Source organism: Podarcis filfolensis (genome assembly GCF_964270895.1).
Source record: "Podarcis filfolensis genome assembly, chromosome: 8".
Classification (NCBI taxonomy): domain Eukaryota; kingdom Metazoa; phylum Chordata; class Lepidosauria; order Squamata; family Lacertidae; genus Podarcis; species Podarcis filfolensis.
This window is the reverse complement of record NC_139611.1, coordinates 2520619-2546944: the sequence shown is the minus strand read 5'-3', so window position 1 is coordinate 2546944 and position 26326 is coordinate 2520619. Positions and strand designations below refer to the sequence as shown.

General features: G+C 46.8%; 1 protein-coding gene across 1 annotated transcript in view; it reads left to right on the top strand.

Annotated features, from left to right (window-relative positions):
• The window catches only part of FER1L5 (fer-1 like family member 5), a gene marked incomplete at both ends in the record, with an annotated part of 103232 nt that overhangs the window by 71064 nt on the left and 5842 nt on the right, over positions 1-26326 (top strand). Inside the window, 16 exons of the mRNA XM_083625824.1 lie at positions 567-665; positions 1169-1330; positions 4254-4419; positions 5909-5934; positions 7139-7198; positions 7628-7738; positions 8752-8874; positions 9515-9670; positions 9834-9925; positions 10957-11127; positions 15001-15149; positions 16049-16188; positions 18983-19071; positions 19541-19636; positions 20491-20632; positions 26080-26179. Coding sequence (XP_083481950.1) covers positions 567-665; positions 1169-1330; positions 4254-4419; positions 5909-5934; positions 7139-7198; positions 7628-7738; positions 8752-8874; positions 9515-9670; positions 9834-9925; positions 10957-11127; positions 15001-15149; positions 16049-16188; positions 18983-19071; positions 19541-19636; positions 20491-20632; positions 26080-26179 — 1882 coding nt within the window. The remainder of the gene's footprint in view (positions 1-566; positions 666-1168; positions 1331-4253; positions 4420-5908; positions 5935-7138; positions 7199-7627; positions 7739-8751; positions 8875-9514; positions 9671-9833; positions 9926-10956; positions 11128-15000; positions 15150-16048; positions 16189-18982; positions 19072-19540; positions 19637-20490; positions 20633-26079; positions 26180-26326) is intronic.

Here is a 26326-nt window from a genome sequence, read left to right as displayed (position 1 = left end):
GCTGTGCTCATTGGGCCTGGCATTCCTCCAAATCTGTGCAGACTCTGTTCTTGCTAACAGAAAGTTCACTCCAGCTTCAACGGTGTGATTTACTGCTGGCTCACTCCTGACATTTAAGTACACCGGAATAAACCCAAATTAAGCTACAACTCCTTTAAAAGACTGAATAAAAGAGTCATGCATTTTCTTTGAGCAGCCTTCACAATCCCTGGTGCCCTCCAGATATTTTGGACTACAGCTCCCATCAGTTCTACTCCTCACAGCCACCTTCCCTGGGGATGATGGGAGTTGTAATTCAAAACATCTGGGAGGTTCGAAGGAGCAACCTGCTGCCCCAGCATCATTTCAAAAGCCTTCTGCAAGCAAGCGTTTCAAAGCTCCAGCACGTCTAAGCAGGGCAAAAGAAATTTGTCTACTACATCCTACTCTCTAGATTTCTACTCTCCAGATTTGGTCTCAGGGGCTCTTAAAGCCAATAGTTATCCTCCAGAAAATGTCATTCATCACTGGCTAAAAAAAGAAAAGTAGATCTCTGTTCAGCAGAGCTCTTCATCTGCTCTCCCCAGGATGGATCCTTAGGGAAGCTTCCACCGCCTGCATGGAAGGATGGGACATACATAATCCCTAAAGGAATCCGGCCCATCTTAAGGCTGATGGCCATTGAGGTGAGTGTAAAGCCACAAGATGATGATATTATTATTATTATTATTATTATTATTATTATTATTATTATTACCCTGCCCATCTGGCTGGGTTTCCCCAGCCACTCTGGGTGTCTTACAGCAGTGTTCCCCAACAGCAGTGGGCCTCCAGCTGTTTTTGGACTACAACTCCCATCATCCCTCGCTAGCAAGACCAGTGGTCAAGGATGATGGGAATTGTAGTCCAAAAACAGCTGGAGGCCCAAGGTTGGGGAACACTGGCTTACAGCATGCATGGGGGGGGGGGAGAGAATAAAGCATTATAAAACATCATGAATTAAAAAGATTGCACGTGGGGGGGTGTAAACTCCACAATTATCATTTAACTCTTCAAAAGTTCAGGGGAAGTAAAATGGATGGATTGGTCCAACCCTGCAACCAATCCAGAAAGCAGAGCCTCAGGCCCTGTGGCCCCACTTTCTGCTGAGCTGTTGCTTTTATAAATATTTATCACGATGTTCCCACAGATCCTGGCTTGGGGCCTGCGGGACATGAAGACCTACAATCTGCTGGCCATCAGCAATCCGAGTCTCATCATAGAGTGTGGAGGAGAAACGCTTCAGACGCCAGTCATCAGGAATCTGCAAGAGCACTCCAATTTTCCAATCAATATCTATCTCATGAAAGTGGTGAGTGGGCCCCTAGCATATGGCAGAGACAGTTTCCAAGGGCAAATCTTAAGACTTGAGATGAAACTAACCTCTCCTCCAGTAATCATCATCATCTCCACCATTTTTTTAAAATAATCTTTATTACTTTTAAGACTTACAAGAAAAGAAAAAAGAAGAAAAAAGGCGAGAGAAAAAGGCAAAATAGAACAAAGAAGAAAAAAGAAAAAAAGAAGAAACAATACAATATATAAACAATACAAAACACAACCTTAACATACTAAACAAAACAAAACAAAACAACAACAATTTAAAAACATATACCATACCATTTCATTACTCTATCTTTCATTCCCTTATTTCATTCCCTTATTCCCTCACACCTCCCTTTTTGTATTCCACTTCTGTTACTTGTTTCAGCAATTCCTTTCCATCTTTCTCTATTTTTATCATTATGAATATCTTAACATATTTTTAACCTTAATTTCCATTAATACTAAAGTGCTTATTTATACTTAACCCCTTATAACATTTCTACTAAAGCCATAAAGTTTCATTCCAACAATTTTCTAACACTCATTAATTTTACAATATTTCTATATATAAACTTTAAACTTTCCCAATCTTTCTCCACCATCTCTTCTCCCTGGTCTCGGATTCTGCCAGTCATTTCCGTCCATTCCATATAGTTCATCAACCTGGAGATCTTCTGTCCGAGGCTCTTAAATCTTCTCCAAGTCCCTTCTGCAGTTTTTCTTCATATTCTTTGATGCTGAAGATGCTGAAGAGCAGGTCTCGGGGGGGGGCGACCCAACCATGCCCCCATTCCCTCTCGACAGACCAGCCAACTCTCCACAGCTAGAACCAAGGTCCATACAATCTCTCAAATCATGTTTCAAAGCTCCTCCAGATCCAAAGGCCCCCACAACTCCAATCACCTCCTGACCCAGATTCAGGACCCAAAGGTCAGTAAATCCCTGCATGAAGGAGTCTATCCAACCTTCCTTCTCCAGTCCAAGCAGGGCTCCAATCTTCAAATTCTGACTTTTTCTATATTCATTCATAAAAGGCCTCCACTTATAGTCCTCGATTTGCCTCTGTAAGGCTGGGGCTCCCACTTGTATTACTTTAGGTTCGACAACAACAACTTTCTCCTTTGTTTTCTCCCCAGTTTGTCCTGTCAAAGTAGGTTCCTGTGTCAAGTCCTGAACAATTTCTGTATTGATGATCACTTTTTGTCCCAAATTAATAACTTTTTGTCCCAAGTTCTCAAGTTTAGTAGTCATAACATCCGTCTTCTTGTGGAGCTGTTCCAACGAATAGCTTATCTTACATAATACAGTCACTAAGGCTCCTTCTGTCAACATTCTTAAAATCCAAGGTCAATCTCTGATTCTCACAGTTCTTATCTTGCAGCTGGAAAAACCCCAGCTCCACTCTTGTAACAGTTTCAAAAGCTCCCTCTAGAGGGAACCAGTCTCCACTTGTATCAATCCTTTCAAACACAATTTAAATTATAAAGTTAGTTTCAATTTTCACTTTTCCTCCTTTTTAAACGCAGAAGGGGACCATGGAAACAATGTATTTCTCTTATTTAGCCATCTGTCAACATGCTTTCTGTTCACAGTCAATGAACTCTCCCAAGACGTCAATCTTACTGGCAGCCCGTTTCCAGGTTCAGAGCAGTGGTAATTTGATTTTTCACTCTCTCCTGCAGGCTCGCTAGGTCCAAAATTTCCCCCCTCTTCTCCTGCTTCCAAGGGGGGTTTAATAGTTTTAACCGATGGAGATTTAATCCTTTACAAAAGACTTTCCAAGGCTTTAACTTGCAACGTCTTTGCTTCAATCTATTTACAAAAGAGGAAGGCGGACTTCCTGTTTAAAACCTTCCCGTTTCGATGCCAAATTAATAAATTTAAAGATCCAATTTTCCGTTCTACTCATGGGTAGTTGTTTAAAGTCAAATTGTCCACAGGAAAAAGTCAGCGCTCTCCGGCAACAGCGATGCAGCTTCACTCCATGAAAGAAGCAGTCAATTTGAAGCACCGCGCCGCTCACCCCACTTCGCTCCGGATCCCCAAATCAGGGTTTCCCCACGAGTAGGGGAGGCGCAAAAGGTGCCAGCCGAATCCCAGGTTCACAAGCTTCTCCCGCCTGTGATTTCAGTGGGTCTCCGCCTTCGCCGTGGCGGTCAGACCCTGATTTCCACGGAGCAAATTCCTCCCGATCGGAGGAACTCCGCCATTGCCTGGAGGCGCCAACCCGGAAGTCCATCATCTCCACCATTTTAGAGTTTGCTAATCAGATTTTGCAATCCACATTTTCACTGTGACCTTTTGCCTCATGTCTCCTTTACTAGCTATACTTTCTCTTGCAGCGTGCTCCTTGGGGGCTGGATCTGCTGCCTCCTCAGCAGGCCTCCCATGCCACCTCCACAGTAGCTTCTTAGAATCTTATAGAATTGTAGAGTTGGAAGGGACCCATGGGATCATCTAGCCAAGCCCCCTGCAATGCAGGAATATTCAGCTGTCCCATATGGCGATCTTAGTGAACAGGAGGCACTGCTGGTCTCCTCCCACCCTTGTTCCAGATGTAGATCTTCTCTCACCCTTTCTTCCCTCGTGGGAGGAGAGGGGATGCCATTCTCTGGTTTGCCTCAGGTGACAAAATGTCTTGGGCCAGCCCTGCCTCTAGCCAAACTGGTAGCGTGTGTCGTCAAGAGCCACAAATGCTTATCTAAGCAAGCAGCTTTAGGCCAGGCATGCTCATTTAAATAGGCATCTTTTTAGTTACTAGCTATACTGAAACCTTAGAGGTGTCATCTCCTCCCTTGGACAGCATGACAGTATGTGCACAGCTGTCTTTGTCTCATCATCCCTGAAATGGATCCCCAGGCGTTCCTCTCCTGGAAGAACCTCATGCAGCCCCTCCTGATCTCTCTTAGTACCTGCCTGTGGATGAAGATTATGCGCTTCCTATCGAACTGAAGGTGATAGACCACAGAGAGTTTGGATTTAAGCCTGTGGTGGGCCAAGCGACTGTGAGATCCATGAGCCAGTACTACTGTGACCCCTGGGAAGAAAGGAAGGCCCATAATCTCCCTGTCAGAGGTAGGCTCCACCTTACAGGAGTGAGTTCATTTCATTTTCTATGCTGCTTTTCACTCACATGAGTCACAACGTGGCTCACAAACAATCAATGACAATAACATGATAGAACACCACAATTACAGTGGTACCTCGGGTTACATACGCATCAGGTTACAGACTCCGCTAACCCAGAAATAGTGCTTCAGGTTAAGAACTTTGCTTCAGGATGAGAACAGAAATGGTGTGGTGGCAGCGGGAGGCCCCATTAGCTAAAGTGGTGCTTCAGGTTAAGAACAGTTTCAGGTTAAGTATGGACCTCCGGAACGAATTAAGTACTTAACCTGAGGTACCACTGTATAGAATAATTAACAAATAATCAGTAAAACAAGCACCTTCTAGAAAACACTATTAACGAAACAACTAAAAAAAATAAGCTAAACAGCACAGCCACCACACAGGTCATGTTATAAGATTCACAAAGCACTACAGCACTTTTAATCTACAATATTAGCCACATTAACAAACTAACAACCGAAAACAAACTAAGTGCTGCTAGTTCCATTGCAAGAGTTTATTCTTAGGGCTGAACAGAGCTATAGTCCTGGCTGCAAACATGGCGCTGGACACCCCAGTTGCCTCCAAACAGCTGCAAAGTGGCAATTGGGGGGAGAGGCTGCAGAGGAGCCGCAGGGTGTGCTTAACCCTTTCCCACCTGTCACTTTCTCCCTGCAAACTTCTCCTCCTTCCACCAGTTGCTTTTGGTTGCAGCACAGGAAATATAGGTCTCCATGCCAGCCACACACTCTCAAGGCCACTGCAAAGACAGAAAGAGGATAGCCTCATGTTTGTCTTTGTCAGCTCTGGGGAACAGGAGTGCCTTGCCCAGTGGAGCAGAGCCACAGCAACAGCCCATAGCAGCAGTGCCACTGGCGCTTGGCAAGGTTTGGTTTGTGCCAAAGGACTGAATTGGCTCTGCCAGTGTACCTGCACAACCCTGACCTCACTGCCACCTTGTCCTTCCCAGTAAGCGCCAGCCATGCCACTTCCAGGAGGCTGCTCCTGCTGCGCCACTGCCCTGGGAAGGGTGGGTCTGAAGTGCCTGGGTTGCTTCCACATCTGTGTTGTGGGTTACCTGACCTTGCATGCCAGCTGCATGGTCTGGGAACACTGGTTGTTGCTGTAACACAGGTGTGAGGAACCTGTAGCCCTCCAGATGGTTGCTGAACTACATCTCCCATCAGCCACGGCAAGCATGGACAATGGCCAAGGATGATGGGAGTTTCAGTTCAGCAACATTGATCCCTGCCTGAGAGAACCAGGGAGCCTCATGCAAGCCTCTCTGAGCTTTCCAAAGGACGAGCAAGCTATACTAAACTAATGGCTCTCCACCTCCTAAAAGCATTTGCAAGCAAGGTGGCGGATTTTGTTTCTGCTTGTTTCCACTGTCAAACCTTTCAAAGTTTGTTATTATTAATTCCACGTCTTCTCAATTTTTCCCTTCCCCAAACAGCCATTGCCAAGACAAAGAGAAAGAAGGTAAGTGTTGCTGCATCTCATTGTCTTGCCACTATTTGGTTCGGTTCCTTCCTTCCTTCCTTCCTTCCTTCCTTCCTTCCTTCCTTCCTTGAAGAAGCTCTACATTTATCAGGCTCTCCACAGGCCGATGGAAAGAATGAGCCCTGGTCTCCTCCTGCAATGCTGGGTTTCCAAGGGCTAATTGATATTTCCTTTTGAGCCATGTTTCTGGGCACAGGTATGTGTTTGTTTGTTTGTTTGTTTGTTTCCCCAGTGCTTTCTCCTCGGAAACATGCTCTTTACTGCTGAATTGGAGCAAACAACCATCCAAATTGTTGTTTGTTCCAATTAGTGTTAAAGAGCAGGTTTTCCTGGGGAAAGCAGTGGGCCAAAAAAAGTGCTTGGACACAGCAATTTATTAAAGCACAAACTTGTGCCTAGAAAGTGTGGGGTGGAAGGTATGTGAGTGAGCCCTAACTTCCCATGTTCTATATCAATGTATTTTGGTATCTCTGAGATTCTGAAAGTATTCTTGGTTGCATGAATTTTGCAAGCATGTTCACATGGGGTGCTGGCTGGGCTTCTTGGGCTCAGCATAACCTTGCATCAACTATGAGTGATCCCCCAAAAGCACACCGCACATGCCTCTACAATGGATTGGTAGCAGAAGGGAAAGCCTCATCCAGGGAAGCTCAGGTCTTCTTCATTCAGGGCTGGACCTACCATTAGACAGAGTGAGACACCCACCTCAGGCAGCAGGTGTTTGGGGACAGGGAGTGGTGGGCTGCAAAGGATTGTGCTGGCTCAGGAGCTCTGTGGAGTAGCCTACACATTTGTGTCGTGTGCATGCCCCAAAGTGTAGATCCTACACCTTCCTGCTCAGTTCTCATTCAGCCACCATAGCAGGTGGAATGGAGCAAATTCTTTCTAGGTCCTTCATCCAAGCAGGTTAAGCTATTGCCAAACTTCCTGTTTTTCTTCTTCCTTGCCTTCCTTTCCCTTTTTCTCTCTTTTTAAGACTTCTGTCTTTTGGTTTTGCATTTCACTTCCATAGGTTTAGCCACTTTTCAGGCCACAGCCTATGGCACAGATGCTGCCATGTAAGTAGTGGTAGCCAAAAGAGCCTAGCCTCCCAGGGAAGAGAGAAACTATGGGGTTCCCTGGAAGGAGGAACAAAGTCGGATGGCTGTTGGGCTTGTGAGAGTTATTCTGCTGCTTCTTGCAGGAGCTGGGCAAAGCCTACAAGGCCTGGTTCTGGAAAAGGCCCTTTAGGAAAGAAGAGAAGGTAAGTCATGATGCCATCAAAGCTAAGGGTCATCTTGATCGTGGGTGCTGGATCCGTACAGATCTGGAGGCTCCCAAGCCACTCCCCTGCTTGATTTCTTGTTGATTAGGGAGGGGGGTAAATTGTGATGTGGTGCTTCAGTCATCAAAACAAAGACTGGTGACTATTCAGATGGGGGGGCGTAGAAGGATCCGTCATAAAACCCACAAGCCCCACCCCTCTGACTTCTTCCAATTTTAGTAAAAAACTTGTGTAGAAACAGTAGCTGAGGGAGCATCGCAAAATGTTTGGGCTATTGTGCTGCCTCCTATAATCTGAACATATTCTACAGATCAGATCCCACAAGTCAAGTTTGGATCCGAGCGAATGTTGTTTTGCTCTGAGAGCATGTGATGTGGAGGTGAACTGAATTTCCTTCTCCCCATATAGGAGATGGAAGAAGAGGAAGAGGAGGTGGACTGGTGGAGCAAGTACTACGTGACTATGGGAGATCTGTCAAAGAGTGGACATTACCTGGAGAAGGGCTTTGATAGTTTGAAGGTGCCTGTGCTGTGGGGGGAGGGGCAGCAGCCCAAGCAGAATGCAAGCCAGAACGGCAGGTTTCCTCAACTAACATCTGTCCCCAAACTCATGTTTGTAGAGATAATGCAGGCATCTATTTGTTGTTTTTAGGGTTATTAAAGCAAAAAGGATTGTGAAGAACTCCAAAAGGATCTCTCCAAACTGAATGAATGGGCAGCAAAATGGCAAACGCTGCCATTCTGTGTAAACAAGAGTGAATGATGCACATAGGGATCATTAGGGAAGGAATTGAAAAGAAAACTGCCAATATCATGATGCAAATCTATGATGCAACCACACTTGGAGTACAGTGTACAGTTCTGGATGCCTCAACTCAAAATGGATATTGTTGAGTTGGAAAATATTTAGAAAAGGGCAACAAAATACCCATCTGGGTCTTTTTAGTTTAAAAAAAGGCAAGTAAGAAGATACATGATAGAGGTATATAAAATTGTGGGTGCTGGGGAGAAAGTGGCTAGAGAAAGGTATTTCCGCCTCTCTCATAATGCGAGAACTCAGGGATGTTGAAGGAAGCTGAAAGTTGAAAGATTCAGGGCAGACAAATGAATGTATTTCCTCACACATTGCATAGTTAAACTATGAAGTTCACTCCCACAAGAGGCAGCGATGGCCACCAATCTGGAGGGATTTAAAAGATGGCGGAGGGGGCTATCAATGGCTACTAGCGATGATGGCTGTGTTCTGCCTCTACAGTCAAGAGACAGAATCCCAGTTGCTTCTGAATACCAGTTGCTGGACCTCGTGTGGGATGCTCTTGTGCTGGCGGGTTTCCCACAGGCTTCTGGCTGGCCACTGTGAGAACAGGCTGCTGGGCCTGACCCAGAAGGCTCTTACATTCTGATGTTCTTAAATGTAAGAAAATGAATTTAACTCAATGCCTGAGGAAAGATGGCTGAAGCACTGAGCAGGTGCACACACTGCAGGGAGCCCAGCCAAGGTGCTAAGCCAATGTCTGTGTCTCCTTCTCCCAGATGTATAGCTGTGAACTGGAAGAAGTGCCTGAATTCCATGGCCTACAGGATTTCTGCCAGACCTTTCAGCTGCACCGAGGGCTGGTGAAAGATGACGACCCCAGAGTGGGGGGTCAGTTCAAGGTGAGGGCCTGCCCCAAGTGGCCCTGCTTTCTAGCCATCTATAAAAATCCACAGAAATTCCACCCTGGAGACTGTTTTCAGGAGACTGACTTCCCACTCTGCTTCAGGTGTATATTAAACAACATATAGTCTTCAGAAGCAGAGTTGCCAAGTTTTGCATGTGGGTTTCATCCCCAGGAGTAGCCTGACTAGCCAGTGTTGCAGCAAAAGCAGCACAGCGTCTTTGGCGCCTTAAAGACTAACAAATTGCCGTGGCGTACACTTTCATGGACTGGAGTCCAGTTTTCTTTGTGCAAGGCTTCTTGGTCTCTTGGCATCTGCATGAGAAGCAGGAAATCAGCAGGGGAGAGATTATGGCAGCTTCAAGCAACAACAAGCTGTATTCTTGAAGCCTTTCCAGGCAGTAGCGGCTGGGGGGGGCAGTGTAGGTGGGGCTGCATTGCTCTCCCAGCTTCCCAACACCTTGCACCCCTTGCCAAGAGTAAGGCGCTCAGCATGGAACAGGCACAGCAGCACAGAGCAATGAGCATTGACACAGAGCATTGGGCAGCCAGGAGAACAATGTGGCCTTGCCAGCTGCTACTTCTGGAGTGGGGGCAGTGGAGTTGGTAACTAAATGAAACAGTGCTTTCTCTGGCAGGGACTTTTCCGGATCTATCCTTTACCAGAAGATCCCAATGTCCCACCCCCTCCACGCCAATTCCAGGAACTTCCCGACAACGTCTGCGAGTCATGTCTGGTCCGGATTTACATCATCCGAGCCTTTAACCTAGAGCCAAAGGACAGCAATGGTCTGGTAATCACAAGAGCTTGTTCTTTTGCCTGCCTGCGGTTCTCGCTTCCTGCTCTGAGCTTCCCTGTGTTATATGATAGGAGGCTTCCTCTACAGCAGGTGTGGCTGGGCCCCGTTTGAGGGTCTGGTCTCCTAACATTCTGCACTGAACTGTGTCCCCTTACAGTGTGACCCCTACATCAAAATCAAGGTCGGGAAGAAAAAGGTTGGAGAGAGGGAGGAGTATGTTCCCAACACTCTGGAGCCCGTCTTTGGGAGGTAGGTCTGGCACACTTCTCCCTCAGAGACTCTGCCTGCTAAGGCTAATCTCTTTGTGCACATCCTGCGGATGCTGTCCCCACCTCTGGTACAGGGCAGGGCAGGAAGCTACTGGGATAGGAGAGGGTTGTTAAGACACAGGTGCATCCCTACCATGACTTATCCTTGGAATGTACAGAGCACAACAAGCGTTCAGATGTCAGAAGGGAAAGGGATTGTTTCCTCTCCTCTTTTCCGTTTTTTTATATATAATTTTTATTAAATTTTCTGTTTTACAATTTTAAATACACATTTAAACATCCTTAAAATATCAATGACTTCTCTTCTTCTTTTATGGTTCATTTTGCATACCATAAATCCCTACATATTTTAAAGGTAAAGGGACCCCTGACCATTAGGTCCAGTCATGACCGACTCTGGGGTTGTGGTGCTCATCTTGCTTTATTGGCCAAGGGAGCTGGTGTACAGCTTCTGGGTCATGTGGCCAGCATGACTAAGTTGCTTCTGGCAAACCAGAGCAGCGCACAGAAATGCTGTTTACCTTCCCGCCAGAGCGGTACCTATTTATCTACTTGCACTTTGAAGTGCTTTCGAACTGCTAGGTTGGCAGGAGCAGGGACCGAGCAATGGGAGTTCACCCCATCACAGGGATTCGAACCGCCGACCTTCTGATCGGCAAGTTCTAGGCTCTGTGGTTTAACCCACAGCACCACATATTTTACGTAAACTATAAACCATTCAGTATTCCATTATTACACCCATCAAAACTTATTTACACTGTTGAATTTATCTTAATGCTGCCAACGTTTTCAAGTGTACACAATTTCCCCCCATATATTCAATAAATATTTTTGAATCTTCTCTAAATGTATGTTCTTCTTGTTCTCTTATTCTATGTTAGGTCCGCTTTCCATTCTTCTTTAGTTGGGACCTCAATCATTTTCCATTTTTGAGCTAAGAAAACGCGGGACGCAGTAGTGGCATACATACATATTTATTTATTCCTCTATTCTTTTCCTTGACCGCCACAGGATGTTTGAGATTATGTGCAACATCCCAACAGAAAAGGAATTGAAGATCTCATTCTATGACTTTGACATGTTTTCCCCTGATGATGTAATTGGAGACACCACCATTGACCTGGAGGACCGGATCCTGTCCCGCTATGGAGCCAACTGTGGCCTTCCACAGTCCTACTGCGTGTAAGTAGCAATGAGCATAGGTGTTAAGCAGGTGCCTTTTGGACTCATACAGGCAGCTGCTTCAGATGGGCTCATTGTCAGAGCCCATGGTTTTGCTGCAAGAGCTGGGAGCAGCCAGTTCAAGGGGGCAGCCCCACAGAGATGCCTTCCCCAACAGCAGTGCCATTGCCACGTCCCCTGGCAGGGCAGGAGCACCAGCCTTAACTAATGAACTGCCAGTGGTCATTTCATAAGCTACATATCAATGTTTCATCAACAAAACACTCGGTTTTTAGGTCACGTTTTGGTTTTGTTTGGGTGTAATTGTTTTGGTTGTTTTGTTTTTCTGTTTTGTAAATGGAGGCAAGTATGAGGCTTGGGATTGCTACCGTGGAGGGGCGAGGGAGGTATGGCGGTGGGGGCAGATGTTATAGGCGAAGGGGATCGAGATACGGATATGCTCGTACCCCTTCCAATCTGCGCCCCATCCCGAGGGACGAGGGTAGGGTGAGCAAGGATTACTCACCTCCGTCACTGGTGTTGTGCAATGCCAGGTCTATAGGCAACAAAACCGCCACCCTGCGAGATTTCTTTACCTCGCAGGGGGTCGATCTGGCTTGTGTGACGGAGACCTGGGTGCGCGAAGGGGAAACTGTTACCTTACGAGAGATGGCGCCCCCGGGTTTCTCCGTCCTCCACCAGTCACGGACTGTGGGCCGGGGGGGAGGGGTGGCATTATTAATCCGGGAAGATTGTTCTTTCAGGGCTCTACCATCGCCACTGATCCCCGGCATTGAATGTGTTGGCCTAGTGTGGGGCTCTGAGGTGAGCTTGGCTGTCTGGCTGGTGTACCGGCCACCTAGCGCACCAGCAGCCACCCTGTCAGGCCTGCTGGAGGCGGTGGCTGGCTGGGCCTTGGAGTTCCCTAACCTATTGGTATTGGGGGACTTCAACATCCATGCTGATGCCACTCCCTCCTCACAGGCTCTGGACCTGGTGTCTTCCATGGCAACACTAGGGCTCTCCCAGTTTGTTTCGGGCCCCACACATCAAGCAGGCCACACGCTGGATTTGATCTTTGGCGCCGGTATAGATGTGATCATGTCTCCTTTGATGAAAGTGCCATGGTCTGATCACTACGCTCTGAAAGCCAGGATTGACTTTCCACCCCCACCCTGCTTAGGTGGCGAGCCGATTTGGGCTCGCCCGCAGAGGCTGATGGACCCTGATAGATTCCGTCAAGCCTTGCGGGACCTTGCTCCCCCTGGCGACTCATTGACTGAGCTTGTTGAGGGCTGGAATACCCAGCTCCTGGCAGCCATCGATGAGATCGCACCTAAGCGCCCTCTGCGACCCCACAGAAACCGGGCTCCCTGGTTTACCGAGGAGCTTCGGAAAATGAAGCGGGATCTCAGACGGCTAGAGCGAGTATGGCGGGGTGCTCGTGACGGAGCCTCAAGAACATCTTATAGGGTTTTTATGAAAACCTATGAGATGGCAGTGAAGGCCGCTAAGAAGTCTTACTTCTCGGCCTCCATTGCATCCGCTAGCTCTCGCCCGGCGCAATTATTTAGTATAATTAGGTCTTTAACGTCCCTTGAAGGACAGCCAAATTTAAATAACAATCTGACACATAGCTGTGAGGCATTTGCGAGCTTTTTTGCGGAGAAGGTCCTGTTGCTCCGCCATGACCTTCCTGCCAATTTGGATACAATAAATGAACTGGAGGCCCCTCGACTGTCCTCGGGTCCAGTATTGGACCACTTTGACCGGATATCTCCAGCCGATGTGGACAGACTCCTCCAAGCTGGAAAGCCCACCACCTGTCCTCTTGACCCGTGCCCGTCATGGCTGATTAGAGCGTGTCCAGATGAGGTACGGGCCCCCCTGGGGGATATCATCAATTTGTCCCTTGGCACCGGGATATTCCCAGGGGAACTGAAGGAGGCAGTGGTGCGTCCGCTCTTAAAGAAAACATCATTAGATCCCTTAGATCTGTCCAATTACCGCCCGGTTTCGAATCTTCCATTCCTGGGTAAGGTGATTGAGAGAGCGGTTGCTGAACAGCTTGGTAGGTTTCTGGATGAAACATCGGCTCTCGATCCATTCCAGTCCGGCTTCCGCGCTGGTCATGGGACCGAGACGGCTCTGGTCGCCCTAACAGATGACCTCCGCAGGCAGCTGGATCGAGGCGGGTCAGGGCTGCTGATTCTTCTAGACCTGTCAGCAGCCTTCGACATGGTCGATCACGAACTCCTAGACCACCGCCTTGCCGACGTGGGGATCCAGGGCACAGTCCTCCAATGGCTGCGCTCGTTTCTCTCTGGTCGGGGACAGAGGGTGGCGCTTGGGGGGGAATTGTCATCGCGCCACTCCCTGGTGTGTGGAGTGCCTCAGGGTGCGATTCTCTCCCCGATGCTTTTTAACATCTTTATGCGCCCCCTCGCCCAGCTTGTTCGGAGTTTTGGGCTGGGTTGCCATCAGTATGCCGATGACACCCAACTCTATCTGTTGATGGATGGCCATCCTGACTCGGCCCCAGACACACTGACCAGATGCCTGGAAGCTGTGGCTGGATGGTTACGTGGGAGCCGGTTGAAGTTAAATCCTTCGAAGACAGAGGTCCTCTGGCTGGGACGGGACGATATGGGACTGAGGGGGCAACTCCCATCTCTTGCGGGGGTGCAGTTAGTGCCAGCACCGTCCGTTAAGAGTTTGGGTGTAATCTTCGATACCTCCCTCTCTATGGAGGCGCAGATTACAGCTATAACAAAGGCGGCATTTTTTCATCTCCGCCAAGCTAAGCAGTTGGCCCCTTATCTCTCTCGCCCTGACCTAGCCACTGTGATCCATGCGACGGTCACCTCCAGACTGGATTATTGTAACTCGCTCTACGTGGGGCTGCCCTTGAGACTGACCCAGAAACTCCAGCGGGTGCAGAATGCCGCGGCGAGACTCCTTATGGGGTCTTCGCTGCGAGACCACATTCATCCGGTGCTATATCAGCTGCACTGGCTCCCGGTGGAGTACAGGATCAGGTTTAAGGTACTGGTTTTAACCTTTAAAGCCCTATACGGCCTAGGACCCTCGTACCTACGGGACCGCCTCTCCTGGTATGCCCCACAAAGAAACCTACGGTCTGCAAATAAAAACATCCTGAAGGTCCCAGGCCTCAGAGAGGTTAGGCTGGCCTCAACTAGAGCCAGGGCCTTCTCGGCTGCGGCTCCAATCTGGTGGAACGCTCTGTCACAAGAGACTAGGGCCCTGCGGGACCTGACATCTTTCCGCAGGGCCTGCAAGACAGAGTTGTTCCACCAGGCCTTTGGTCAGGGCACAGCCTGACTCCCTCCTCTGGTAACCTGCACAGAGTTTTGCTTAATGGTTGCCATCAACTTGATTTTAATTAATTTTTATAGTGAAATATTTTTAGAATGTTGTTTTATTTGATTGTTTGATTATTTGAATGTTGTTAGCCGCCCTGAGCCTGGCTTCGGCTGGGGAGGGCGGGATATAAATAAAATTTATTATTATTATTATTATTCTGTCTGTGATCCACAATATAACTGCCCTGGAGCACCAGAAATATTTCCACTATGTGTTCATCTTACCGTTTTAGCCAGCAATATTAATATTAGCTTAACAAGTTCCTTCTCTTTAAAGTCTCTATTTACTTTTCCAGAGATAGGAATGAAGTAGGTGAAATGAAAATGAACAATTAGCTAATCTTTCTACCCAAGAGAGCAGAAAAATCATTGCCCTTTAGCATTTTTTTAGGGCATTAAACCACTTCATGAAATAAAGATTTTCTGCAGTCTAGGAGAAACTACATCCCTCAGGTAGCCCCCCCCCCCTGCAGATGCCGCTTGACCTCCTGATCGCTCCTTTCCCACACAGATGTGGCCCCACCCAGTGGCGAGACCAGCTTCTTCCAAGCCAGCTCCTGGAGAATTATGCTCAGACCAAGAACATACCTCAGCCGGATATAAGTGAAGATGGCAGCAGAGCCACTTTCCGAAGCAAGATTTATCAGCTGTCTGACTTTGGTAAGTACTTCAAAATATTCCCACGGAGCAAGAGAGAAAGAGGCTTGAGCTGCTCTGAAGGTTGAGCCCAAGGTCAGCACCAGCCATGGGTATCACTAAGCACCTGCTAAAAGGGAGCCCACTGCCAATCCTTTGAAGCTCTGGCTTGCTGTTCCTCCTCCTCGTTGTTGCTTCCTGCTCACCTGTCCTCTCTGGGTGTGAGAGCAATGGCTCGGCACATATTTAATGCTAAAGGAAGATTAATTAAACTATAGTTCGTTAAGCTATGCCTTAGCATTATGTGTGCACCCTGCCCAATGACTTCACAAAATGGATTGTTTATTGCCAACAAAGCATGATCTGAAGCCATGGATATTTGGTGGCTTTCAGCCCATGGTTTGTTTTATTTATAGCTTGGTATTATGTGTGAACCCAGCACCTGTCCTTAACCATGGTTTGTCTGACATTCACCAAGCAGCAAATTATTATTATTATTATTATTATTATTATTATTATTATTATTATTAACATTTGTATACTGCCATATACCCACAGGCCTCAGAGTGGTTACAACATAAAATCACAATAAACAAACAAACGAAGATAATAATGATGATGATGATGATGATGATGATAATAATAATAATAATAATAATAATAATAATAATAAAAAATCCAATAAATCCCCACAAAGGTTTATGGGAAGAGCATAATGCAAGGAAAAATGCTCCCCCAGAAGAAGCACTCTGCAAATGTGCTCATGTTGCACAATGTGTATAAATTGTAGAACACAGGGTGCATTGGAGCAGAATTTTATTTGTAATTGTGGCCCCCTTTGCCCTGCATGGAAGTCTCACTCTCCTGTGATACATTTGGCTGAATAAGTGCTGATTCTGTTGTACTTGACACTCCCCTTTCAGAGACTAAACTACCTTCACATGGCTTCCTGGGGCCTCCAAAAGAGCGCATGGCTCTCCATCTCCTCCACACCTGTGGGCTGGTGCCTGAACACGTGGAGACTCGTGGCATCTACAGCGCTACCAATCCTGGGATCCAGCAGGTAAATTTCCTGCCTCCATTTCCCCACTGCACCAGGAGTAGCCAGTTGCTGTGAACTGCAGCTCCTACCATCCCTGACAACCTCTGAAGGGTGCCAGGTTAGCTGCTGCTGAGCCTACACATTTGGTGGTTGCTGGAAGAGAGAAGCTTCACTATTTGCCCCTGTAGTCTGGCTCCCCTTCACAGGTGGGAAGCTTAGAGCAGCTACACACTTGGCTGACATGTTCATTTATCCTACATAAAACTACAGCAAACTCATTCTCCAAGTGCTGACACTTACGTAGCCCAAACAGTACCATCCACTCAGAAGAGTACTTAATCCCAAGGATCAGGGGCAAGGAATCTCCAAAACAACACAGTAAGGACTGAGCATGCTCAGCGGGCAAAGACTGTGTCCAATGCCGGTAGTGCTCAGCGTAGACCCATTGAAATTAATAGGCATGTTCATTATGTTCATTCATTTCAATGGGTCTCACTGAGTAGAAGTTGGTTGGCTAAACCCCAGAATGCTGGGAGTTGATGGAGGGACAGAAAAGAATAGTATCCTGTAAAAGGGGTGGCTGGCTAGAAATCTGAACAGAAGCACATCTGTCAGCAAGATTTTTCTGCAGGTCCGATTTACTGTTCATTTATTATAATTGCAATATATATCCAACCTTTCTATGCAAAGCATTCAAAGTGGCTTACCAAGTGATGATGGTTATTGTCAGAGCTACCCTAGGTCCCAGCTCACAAAGGACCAACACTGCTTCGTTGTTAAGCACAAAAGTCTTTATTGAAGTTCAGTTTCACTTCCAGAGCCGCAGCGCGCAGCTCTACGTCTCAACTGTCAGACCGCTGATGCTCCGTCTGAGTCTCCTCCCCCCTGACACCAATTTAAGATTCTAGCCTTGCTCCACCTTTTCCGCTGCTCTTTCCTCCTCTGGGTCCGCCTGCCCGCCAGGGTCTCGCCCCTTCTAGCCTCCTCTGAGGCTGATTCCCCTGAGCCGTCTCCCTCCCTCCGGCGGGCTTTAGGAGCTGGTTCCCCATCTGGGTCTCCTGCTGTCCCGCGCGCCTGCACATTTGAACTTGGCGCGCGCGCCCAGCCAGCAGCTTTCCTCCTGACCGTTTCACTGCTGCTGTCACTGCTTCCCCCTTCGGGGGGGCTAGCTGCAACTGACCTCCCTTCCGTTCCTCCACTCTCCGATGGAGGCGTGGTCAGCCCTGACTCCCTCTCTGGAGGAGACGCTGGCCCTGACACATGTGACTCTTCCCCCCCACTACGCTCTGGTGGGGAAACTGGTCCCGATCCTCCACTGCTGTTTTGGGGTTCCCCTCTGGCTCCTTGTTTCTGGTGCGTCCCCCCTGGGACCCCCCTTGCCCTGACCATTGGCGCCCCCTTCTGGGAATCTTCTGATTCGCTGGAGAAGCTCATGGAATCTCTCGGGCCACTGTCATACTCCCCTACGCTGCCCTCAGATTCTTCCCCTTCGCTCTCCCATTCCTCTCTCCCCATTGCTCCTGCTCCTGATTCCCTGACAGTTATGATTTTTAAAAATGCTATAAAACCATTTTTTAAAGTGTGTGATGATAAAATAAGGACAGGTGAAACCAACAAGAACTGCCCTGTTAAAGGATATTAAAATAAGCCATGCATTTAAAAAGCCATGGCAGCTTGACAAACCAAAAGCATTTCTACACATTTGCCCAATGGTAGGAGGACATCAGAGAGGAATTTAAGCCAGCCTCCGAGGAAGCCTCCAGGCAGTCAGTCTTTTGAGGGGGGGGATTCCCGTGCACGCCACAAAATGTAGGTTTCTGTAATTAAAGTAGATTCAAGAGTTTTGCTGCCCTTGTATGAGAAATCCACTTTAAGAAAGAAACTAAAGAGGAATCCATATCACATATTTAAAGTGCATGGCTTCTACCGAAGTATATTGAGAGCTGTGGTTATAGTTTTGTGAGAAATCCGTCATCCAACAGAACTACAATTCCCAGGGTTCTTTGGGTGGGAGTTGAAGCTGGTTTCAGTGTAGTAGATGTTACCCTAAATACTCCTGCCCCAGACCCATTTCCTCCCCATTTGGCTGCAGCAGGCAAGGATAAGTTTGGCACTGACCCCCAGGAGACCTTTCAGACAAGCTGAAGTACTGTAATATCCTAAATAGGTGCTGGTAGATGAAATGGAACCTGCCTTTTGAAGCAGAGTGGCACACACTGGAACTGGAAAGAAAGACCAGCCTTCTTGCCTGCAGGTCTGAATTTGCAGGCTCCTTTATAAATCTTGTGCCCTATAGCCCAAACCGGGAGGACCCCGCAGGGCACTGAACTAGAATTGTGGCTTAAGAAAGTCTGGAAGTTAGCAGTTGCTGAAGAAATAAGATGTGATGTAGCAATCTTGAAGGGGAAAAAGAAACCAGCTGCATTGCAGGCTGTTTGGTGGCAGCTTATCACATAGGCCAACATATCAGGTTTACAAAACACCTTGTCACCAGCATCAGCACAAATCCAGATGCCATTGTTATGTTTCTGCTCCTAACTTTTTCCTTGGACATCTCAGTCTCTTCTGGCCAGTTAAAATGGTGACATTAGCCTGGCAATATGCTCTGTAAGGTCCCTGCAAGAACAGCAGAGAAAATGAATGAAATAGGCAACAGTGAGTATACATGAGAATACAATTACTTGCCTGGGGAGGAGGATGTGGTGGATGTTTTTTTATCTCGTTATGTTCACTGTCTGTTTTGTGACTATACTTTATGTACATCACTGAAGTACCAACTGAAAAACTTTAAGAATGTACCTCTCTTCATATCCAGGGGAAAGTGCAGATGTGGGTTGACATCTTCCCAGAAAACATAGGTGAGCCAGGACCTCCTTTTGACATCACCCCAAGGAAGCCCAAGAAGTAGGTGCACCAAACACAGCCACACCAACCCTTTTAAAGACCCAGAACTATTTGCACCCGCGTAGCACATTTTCAGGATGGTTGAATGAGAGTGTCAGGGTGCAGGTGGACGTGGATGCTGGATCTGACCACCCCGTGTCCGCTGTTGCATACTTGTCATTGTTTCTAATCCCAGAGCATGACACAAGGGGGAAGCTGGTTCACAAAGGCATCTACTGGTGGCACCCCTGCTCTTAGGGAAGGGCTACAACTCAGTGCTAGAGCATTTGCTTTGCATTCAGAAGGTTCCAGCTCCAAACCCCACTGGAATCTCCACACTGGACTAGAGCGGGGTTGCACAGAAAGTTTTCCAGTAAAAGTCCTTGTTAGCCTGCCCTTGTTAGCCTTCCTGTTGTATATAGCAGGAAGAGGAATCCCTTAAAGCACCCTCCCAGTAGCACCAAGACTTTCCTGTTCGTCTCCTCTGTAGGCACGAACTTCGCTGCATCATCTGGAACACCAAAGATGTGGATCTGGAAGACACCAACATTTTTGGAGACAGGATGAGTGACATCTATGTGAAAGGGTACGAGAGAACAGAGGCAGAAGGTTTATGGCAGCCCAAATCCTGTGGTGGCAAGTGACCAACAACTGGTGTTATTTGCAGATGGAGAGCTATCTACCAGCCCTAGCCATATTTCCTTTGAGGTGTCAGCTCCATGATTCCCAAACTGTTATAGCCCCATTTGCATAACAAAACCATTCATGAATTCATTCATCAGTTGTGTTGCTTTTCTCCAAAGAACCAAGGTGGTTCACAACAATCAAATGAAGCAGCAGTTCACAAAGGAGAGACTAGTAGCTAAAGATTTGGCTGGTGCTTCTGCATCAACTTGTGCACCAGAACTTTCTCCTTCTCCTGGTATAGAGAACCTTTGCTCCTCTGCCACATTTGTAGCTGAACTGCAACTCCCATCAGCCTTCAAAAAGGGTTGCCCCAATAGTCTAATGCAAGAAATAAAAGATGGGTTTTCTGGCACCTTAAAGGGGTGAAAAATAGCCTTTGCCAACCTAGTGTCCTCTAAATGTTCTGGAATGCAACTTCCATCATCACCAGCCTGTATGGCCTTGTGTTGCTGAGGCTGATGGGAGTTGGAGTCCAAAAGATTCAGAAGGCCTCAGGTTGGGGAAGATTGGGCTGGATGATACGCTCCAGCAGCAGAGATGTCAGGGGAACCTGGACTTTTTGCTCTGCATTCAGCTCCCGCCTGTCCCTTGCCTAAGGGTCATGGAGGAAGAGGGACATCTCTCCCAAAGCTGCCAGCGGGACTAGATGGTGCAGCTTTTTATTGCCAATGTACCCAAGTGTGCCCTAGAATCTGGGGTGGGGCAAAAGAGTTCCTATGAACAACTCCAGCATCTCCTTTGCCCTGGTTCCAGGTGGATGGATGGCCTGGAGGAGGACAAGCAGAAGACAGATATCCATTATAGGTCCCTGACAGGAGAAGGCAACTTCAACTGGCGCTTTGTGTTTACCTTGGAGTACCTGCCCATGGAGCAGGTCTGCGTTCTCACCAAGAAGGTAGGTGGAAACTGAAACAGAGCATTGCTCCAATTTAGAAAAAGGGAGGTGGCCTTGGCTTACTCAAAGCTTACCTTACCCCATAGGAGCGCCCTCAACCACGTGGACCGCCAGAACTGGCACCTTTACAATTGACATATCATGCCTGCTCTGCACTTGCAAGGAATCAATCTCTTAATGTGTGGCAGCACCTGAACTCTCTGTAGGCACCTTTGCTGCACTCTTGTTGATGCCTGCTTTAAAAAAATCCTTTTGGCGTAGGCCACACCTAGACAGACATGCAAATTTATAGTGTGTAGTTGTTTTCTCCCATTTTAACATTTTAATATTTCTATTTGTTTTTAAAATCAGTTTATATTATTGGTGTTTTCTTGTGAATATTTTATATTCATTTATGCAAACTGCTTTGATTATTATTATTTGTTTTGACTAAGTAGTACATAAATTTTGTTAAACTTGAATGAATGAGTGAAGGAGGGTTGATCACAGTGAGGGTTTGCCAAATGTGCCTTCCTCTTAGCACATTTCTCCCTTATCATGGAGGAGCTGAATGATGTTCACAAATTTATCTGGGCAGCCAATTTTCAGAAGAACAGTCCACAGGGCATTGTGATTTACAGTGTTGAAGGCCTTAGTCAGGTCAATAAATGCCATATACATGGGTTGGTTTTGCTCTCTGCATTTTTCTTGAAGCTGTCGAGCGGTGTAAATCATGTCCACTGTCCCCCTAGAAGGCCGAAAACCATTTTGGGATTCAGGAAGGGTCACCTTGAATATTGTTAAGATACAGTTTGCTAAGATCCTTGCAAGAATTTTGCCGGCTACAGCTAACAGAGAGATGCCTCGATAGTTTCTGCAATCAGTTCTGTCACACTTTTTCGATGAGCTTGTGAAGTTGTTTCGTAAGTTCAATTCCACCCACTTTGAATACTTCAGCAGGTATCCCATCAGGTTCACTGGCCTTGTTGTTTTTCATTTGGTTAATAGCTGTACATAACCCACCCAGATTTGGAGATACTGCAAGCTCATCTCTAATTTGTTTTTGCAGAATTTGTGAGAGGATTTCAGGAGCTACAGGGAAGTTACAGTTAAGGGGGTGCTGGTAATGTTATTTCCAGCTTCTTTATCTTTTAGAAGTGTGATACCATCTGTTTAAAATTCTTAAATGCTTAAATGCTTAAAATTCTACAAGGAAGGCTCAAGCAGTATGTGGACCGAGAACTCCCAGATTTGGATTTAGAACAGGCAGAGGAACCAGAGACCAAATTGCAAACATGTGCTGGATTATGGAGAAAGCTAGAGAGTTCCAGAAAGACATCTACTTCTGCTTCATTGACTATGCAAAAGCCTCTGACTGTGTCGACCACAGCAAACTATGGCAAGTTCTTAAAGAAATGGGAGTGCCTGATCACCTCATCTGTCTCCTGAGAAATCTCTATTTGGGACAAGAAGCTACAGTTAGAACTGGATATGGAACAACTGATTGGTTCAAAATTGGGAAAGGAGTACGACAAGGCTGTATATTGTCTCCCTGCTTATTTAACTTATATGCAGAATTCATCATGCGAAAGGCTGGACTGGATGAATCCCAAGCCGGAATTAAGATTGCCGGAAGAAATATCAACAACCTCAGATATGCAGATGATACAACCTTGATGGCAGAAAGTGAGGAGGAATTAAAGAACCTTTTATTGAGGGTGAAAGAGGAGAGCGCAAAATATGGTCTGAAGCTTAACATCAAAAAAACGAAGATCATGGCCACTGGTCCCATCACCTCCTGGCAAATAGAAGGGGAAGAAATGGAGGCAGTAAGAGATTTTACTTTCTTGGGCTCCATGATCACTGCAGATGGTGACAGCAGCCACGAAATTAAAAGACGCCTGCTTCTTGGGAGAAAAGCAATGACAAACCTAGACAGCATCTTAAAAAGTAGAGACATCACCTTGCCAACAAAGGTCCGTATAGTTAAAGCTATGGTTTTCCCAGTAGTAATGTATGGAAGTGAGAGCTGGACCATAAAGAAGGCTGATCGCCGAAGAATGGATGCTTTTGAATTCTGGTGCTGGAGGAGACTCTTGAGAGTCCCATGGACTGCAAGAAGATCAAACGTATCCATTCTTAAGGAAATCAGTCCTGAATGCTCACTGGAAAGACAGATCCTGAAGCTGAGGCTCCAATACTTTGGCCACCTCATGAGAAGAGAAGACTCCCTGGAAAAGACCCTGATGTTGGGAAAGATGGAGGGCACAAGGAGAAGGGGACGACAGAGGATGAGATGGTTGGATGGTGTTCTTGAAGCTACCAGCATGAGTTTGATCAAACTGCGGGAGGCAGTGGAGGACAGAAGTGCCTGGCGTGCTCTGGTCCATGGGGTCACGAAGAGTCGGACACGACTAAAGGACTAAACAGCAACAACACCATCTGTTGAGTGTAGGGGGCATATGCCATGATTTACTGGCCCATAGATGGTCTTTGTGGCTTTAAAGAAACTCTGTGTATCGGGGCCGCTAGGGGCGCCTTGGAAGATGGTGGATATTAACATCTATCCAGCTCGCACGAGGTAATTAGAGGCTGATTATGGGGAGTAAATCAGTCTCCCTCGTCTCTCCAGGGGGGAGAGACGCAGTTTTCACCCGCTGTTGCCATAAATCACCCCCGAGTTCGGAAGAAGGAGGGGGTGAGGCACTGGGTACACAACCCTCAGCGGGCCTTGGAACTCCTCTGAAGCTGCTTCCAGGTGCGAAACTAGTTGCATTACTTAAAAAGAAAAAAATTGGTGAAAGATAACGCACATGCTTCAAGAGAGGCAGGAGGTTTTTATCTGCTAACAATTTTACCATCGAAATGAAGAAGACTGAGACGGAAGATTACATCAAAGTACTACAGACATGGTATGTGGAATGGAATGCAACGGAACTGAAAGAGGGGGGAAATGACTTTTTATTTTTTTTGCTCTATGTGATTAACTAATAACCCTCCCTCTTAGAAGATCCGTCACAGCAATTAATTGGCAAATGGGACTAAAAATGAACTGTGTGAGAATAATATGAACTTAAAGGTTGTACTTTGTGAAGGATCTGGAAAGAAGAAGGGCTCTCTTTGTGACGCAGTAAGAATGGAAATGTGATACGAGACCTGTGTTGCAGGAGGTTTGGTCTTGGGGAGGGCGAGCCGAAGATTTATTATTTTTGATGAGATTGCGAACTGGAAGGGGCAGCCCCCCTGGAAAAAGACTAATTTACGATGCAACAGGTCGGGAAAGTTAAAGAGCGAGCTTTTAGACTGTATTTCATCGGAACGACAAGATGGCGATTGCCTGCTCGAGCGGAAATGCCTGAACTATTGGATGAGAGTGATTTACGAGAGAGCATTACAAAGCCCACACAGAAACACAAATAAGACTGTTTTTTCCAACCCACTTGCGGAGCAACTCGGAGGTGAATGAAAAGGAAAATGAGTAACGACAAGGATTGAGAAGAGGGGATTGGAAATATCATTCTTAATATGAAAGCAGCACAAATATTTGAGGATTGGACTCCTGCCGATCAAGAAGCATGGGTACCCCCCACATAAATTTATAATTTGGAAAATAATTGGATTATATGATTTGTATTGTTATAATTTGGATTAATTGGTTTGATGTGTTTAATTTGGTAAGATGAAACTTAATAAAAATTATTTTTAAAAAAAGAAAAGAAACTGTGTATCATGAGTGCCGGCTAAGTGCTGGATCTCTTGGGCTTTTTTTTTTTTTAAATCCACCAGGTGTTTTGTAGTTCTCTGGTTCTTCTTTGAACCTCAGCCTTAGCGTTGGCATAGGTTTCTTTCTTAGTGGCACAGTTTCTATCTCTTTGCCAGATCTGAAAGGCCTTCCTTTTCTTGTCAATCATGCGTCCAATCTCACTGTCATTCTCATCAAACCAGTCCTGGTGTTTCGGTTTGGTATCCAATAGTTTGTTCACAGGCTGCAATAATGGATGTTTTTACCTTGGTCCAGTGTTCCTCAATGTTATCAGGGAATTCTGAAAGCAGATGGTCCTTAAGAGTTGTCTGGAAGCAATCCTGCTTAATGGGATCTTGAAGGGCTTGAGTGTTCATTTTGCACCTTGGTTTCCTTCCTTGAAGCCTGCATTGAGGTATAATCTTGATAGCCATCATGGAGTGTATTAGTTGGTGATCTGTTCAGCAGTCGTCAGCTCTCGTCATAGCTCTGGTAAGGAGCACATCACGGCGATCTTTAGCACGGACAATAACATAGTCTAAGAGGTGCCAGTGGTTTGCCCAAGGATGCCTCCAAGATGTTTTAAATTTTTTGTTGTTGTTGAACGAGTGTGTTGGTAATAACAACATTGTGCGCTGCACATATCATCGAAAGTAAGATTCCATTCTGGTTGCTGTTGCCAATTCCTTCTTTCCCAATAGTCCCAGGCCACAGATCGAAATCCGGCAGCAGCAGCAGCGGCATGAGCCTTAGTTAATTTTTCGCAATGCACATTTCCCCCTTGTTGCTTCATCTTGAAACAATTCCCTCTCCGTTTCATCAGTTTACTTTAATACTATTGTTGTTGTTTATTTGGCATGTCACTTGTGAATTTTGAGAGTCATCCCAGCACAACACACAGCGGTCGTTTTTGTTGCAAGCAAACTAAAAACTTGCTTCATCACCAGGAATATGATCCATGTCCCTAGTCAGCTTAATGACGGTTCATCTAAATTTCTGTGAAAATAGTCAGGGGGCCCAATGTGCTTCCTCCAGTGAATAGCCCTGGAGCAACTGGCCGGCATCTCTAGCTAATAAACTTCAAAGAATACTCCAAGTTGGTGCTGCCACCTAGTGTCAGGCAAGTGCTTTACCACACTCCTTTCTCTGGAAAGCACTGTTTCATGCTGTTAATTATAGAATCATAGAATTGTAGGGTTAGGACGGACACTGAGGGCCATCTAGTCCAACCCCCTGCAATGCAGGAATCTCAACGAGATTATACATGACAGATGTCATCCAACCTCTGCTTAAACACCTCTAAGGAAGGAGAGTCCTCCACCTCCTGAGGGAGACCGTTCCACGGTCAAACAGCTCTTACTGTCAGAAAGTGCTTCCTGATGGTCAAGATCTCCTTTCTTGTCACTTGAAGCCATTGGTTTCAGACGTGCCCTCCAGAGTCAGAGAAAACAAGCCTGTTCCCTCTTCCATGTGACAGCCCTTTAGACAGATGGCCATCATATCTCCTTTCACTCTCTTCTTTACCAGGCTATGCATGCCCAGTTCCCTCAACCGTTCCTCATAAGGCTTGGTTTCCAACCCCTGGTTGTCTTGCTTGCCCTCCTCTGTGCTCCTGCCCCACAGCCTTGGCGTCAGCTCCCAGGTGTGGTCCTGACTTGAGCAGATCTGCCTTGACGCCTGTCCTGCGTCTCCCATTTCAACAGCCCTTCTTCTACCCTGTTTGCAGCAACATTTCTGGAGCCTTGACGAGACCATGCAGAAAGTGCCCCCCAAGCTCATCATCCAGATCTGGGACAATGACAAGTTCTCAGCTGACGACTTTATAGGTAAAAAGAATCCTGAGCCTGGGGGGCAAGACAAGGCTTTTCACCCCATGTCCTATTTCAGGGTGGGGAAGCTTCTTCACCTGAGGGCCGCTTTCCCTTCTGGGCAGCCTCCCAGGGGCCACATGCAAGTGGCAGGCAGGGCCAGAG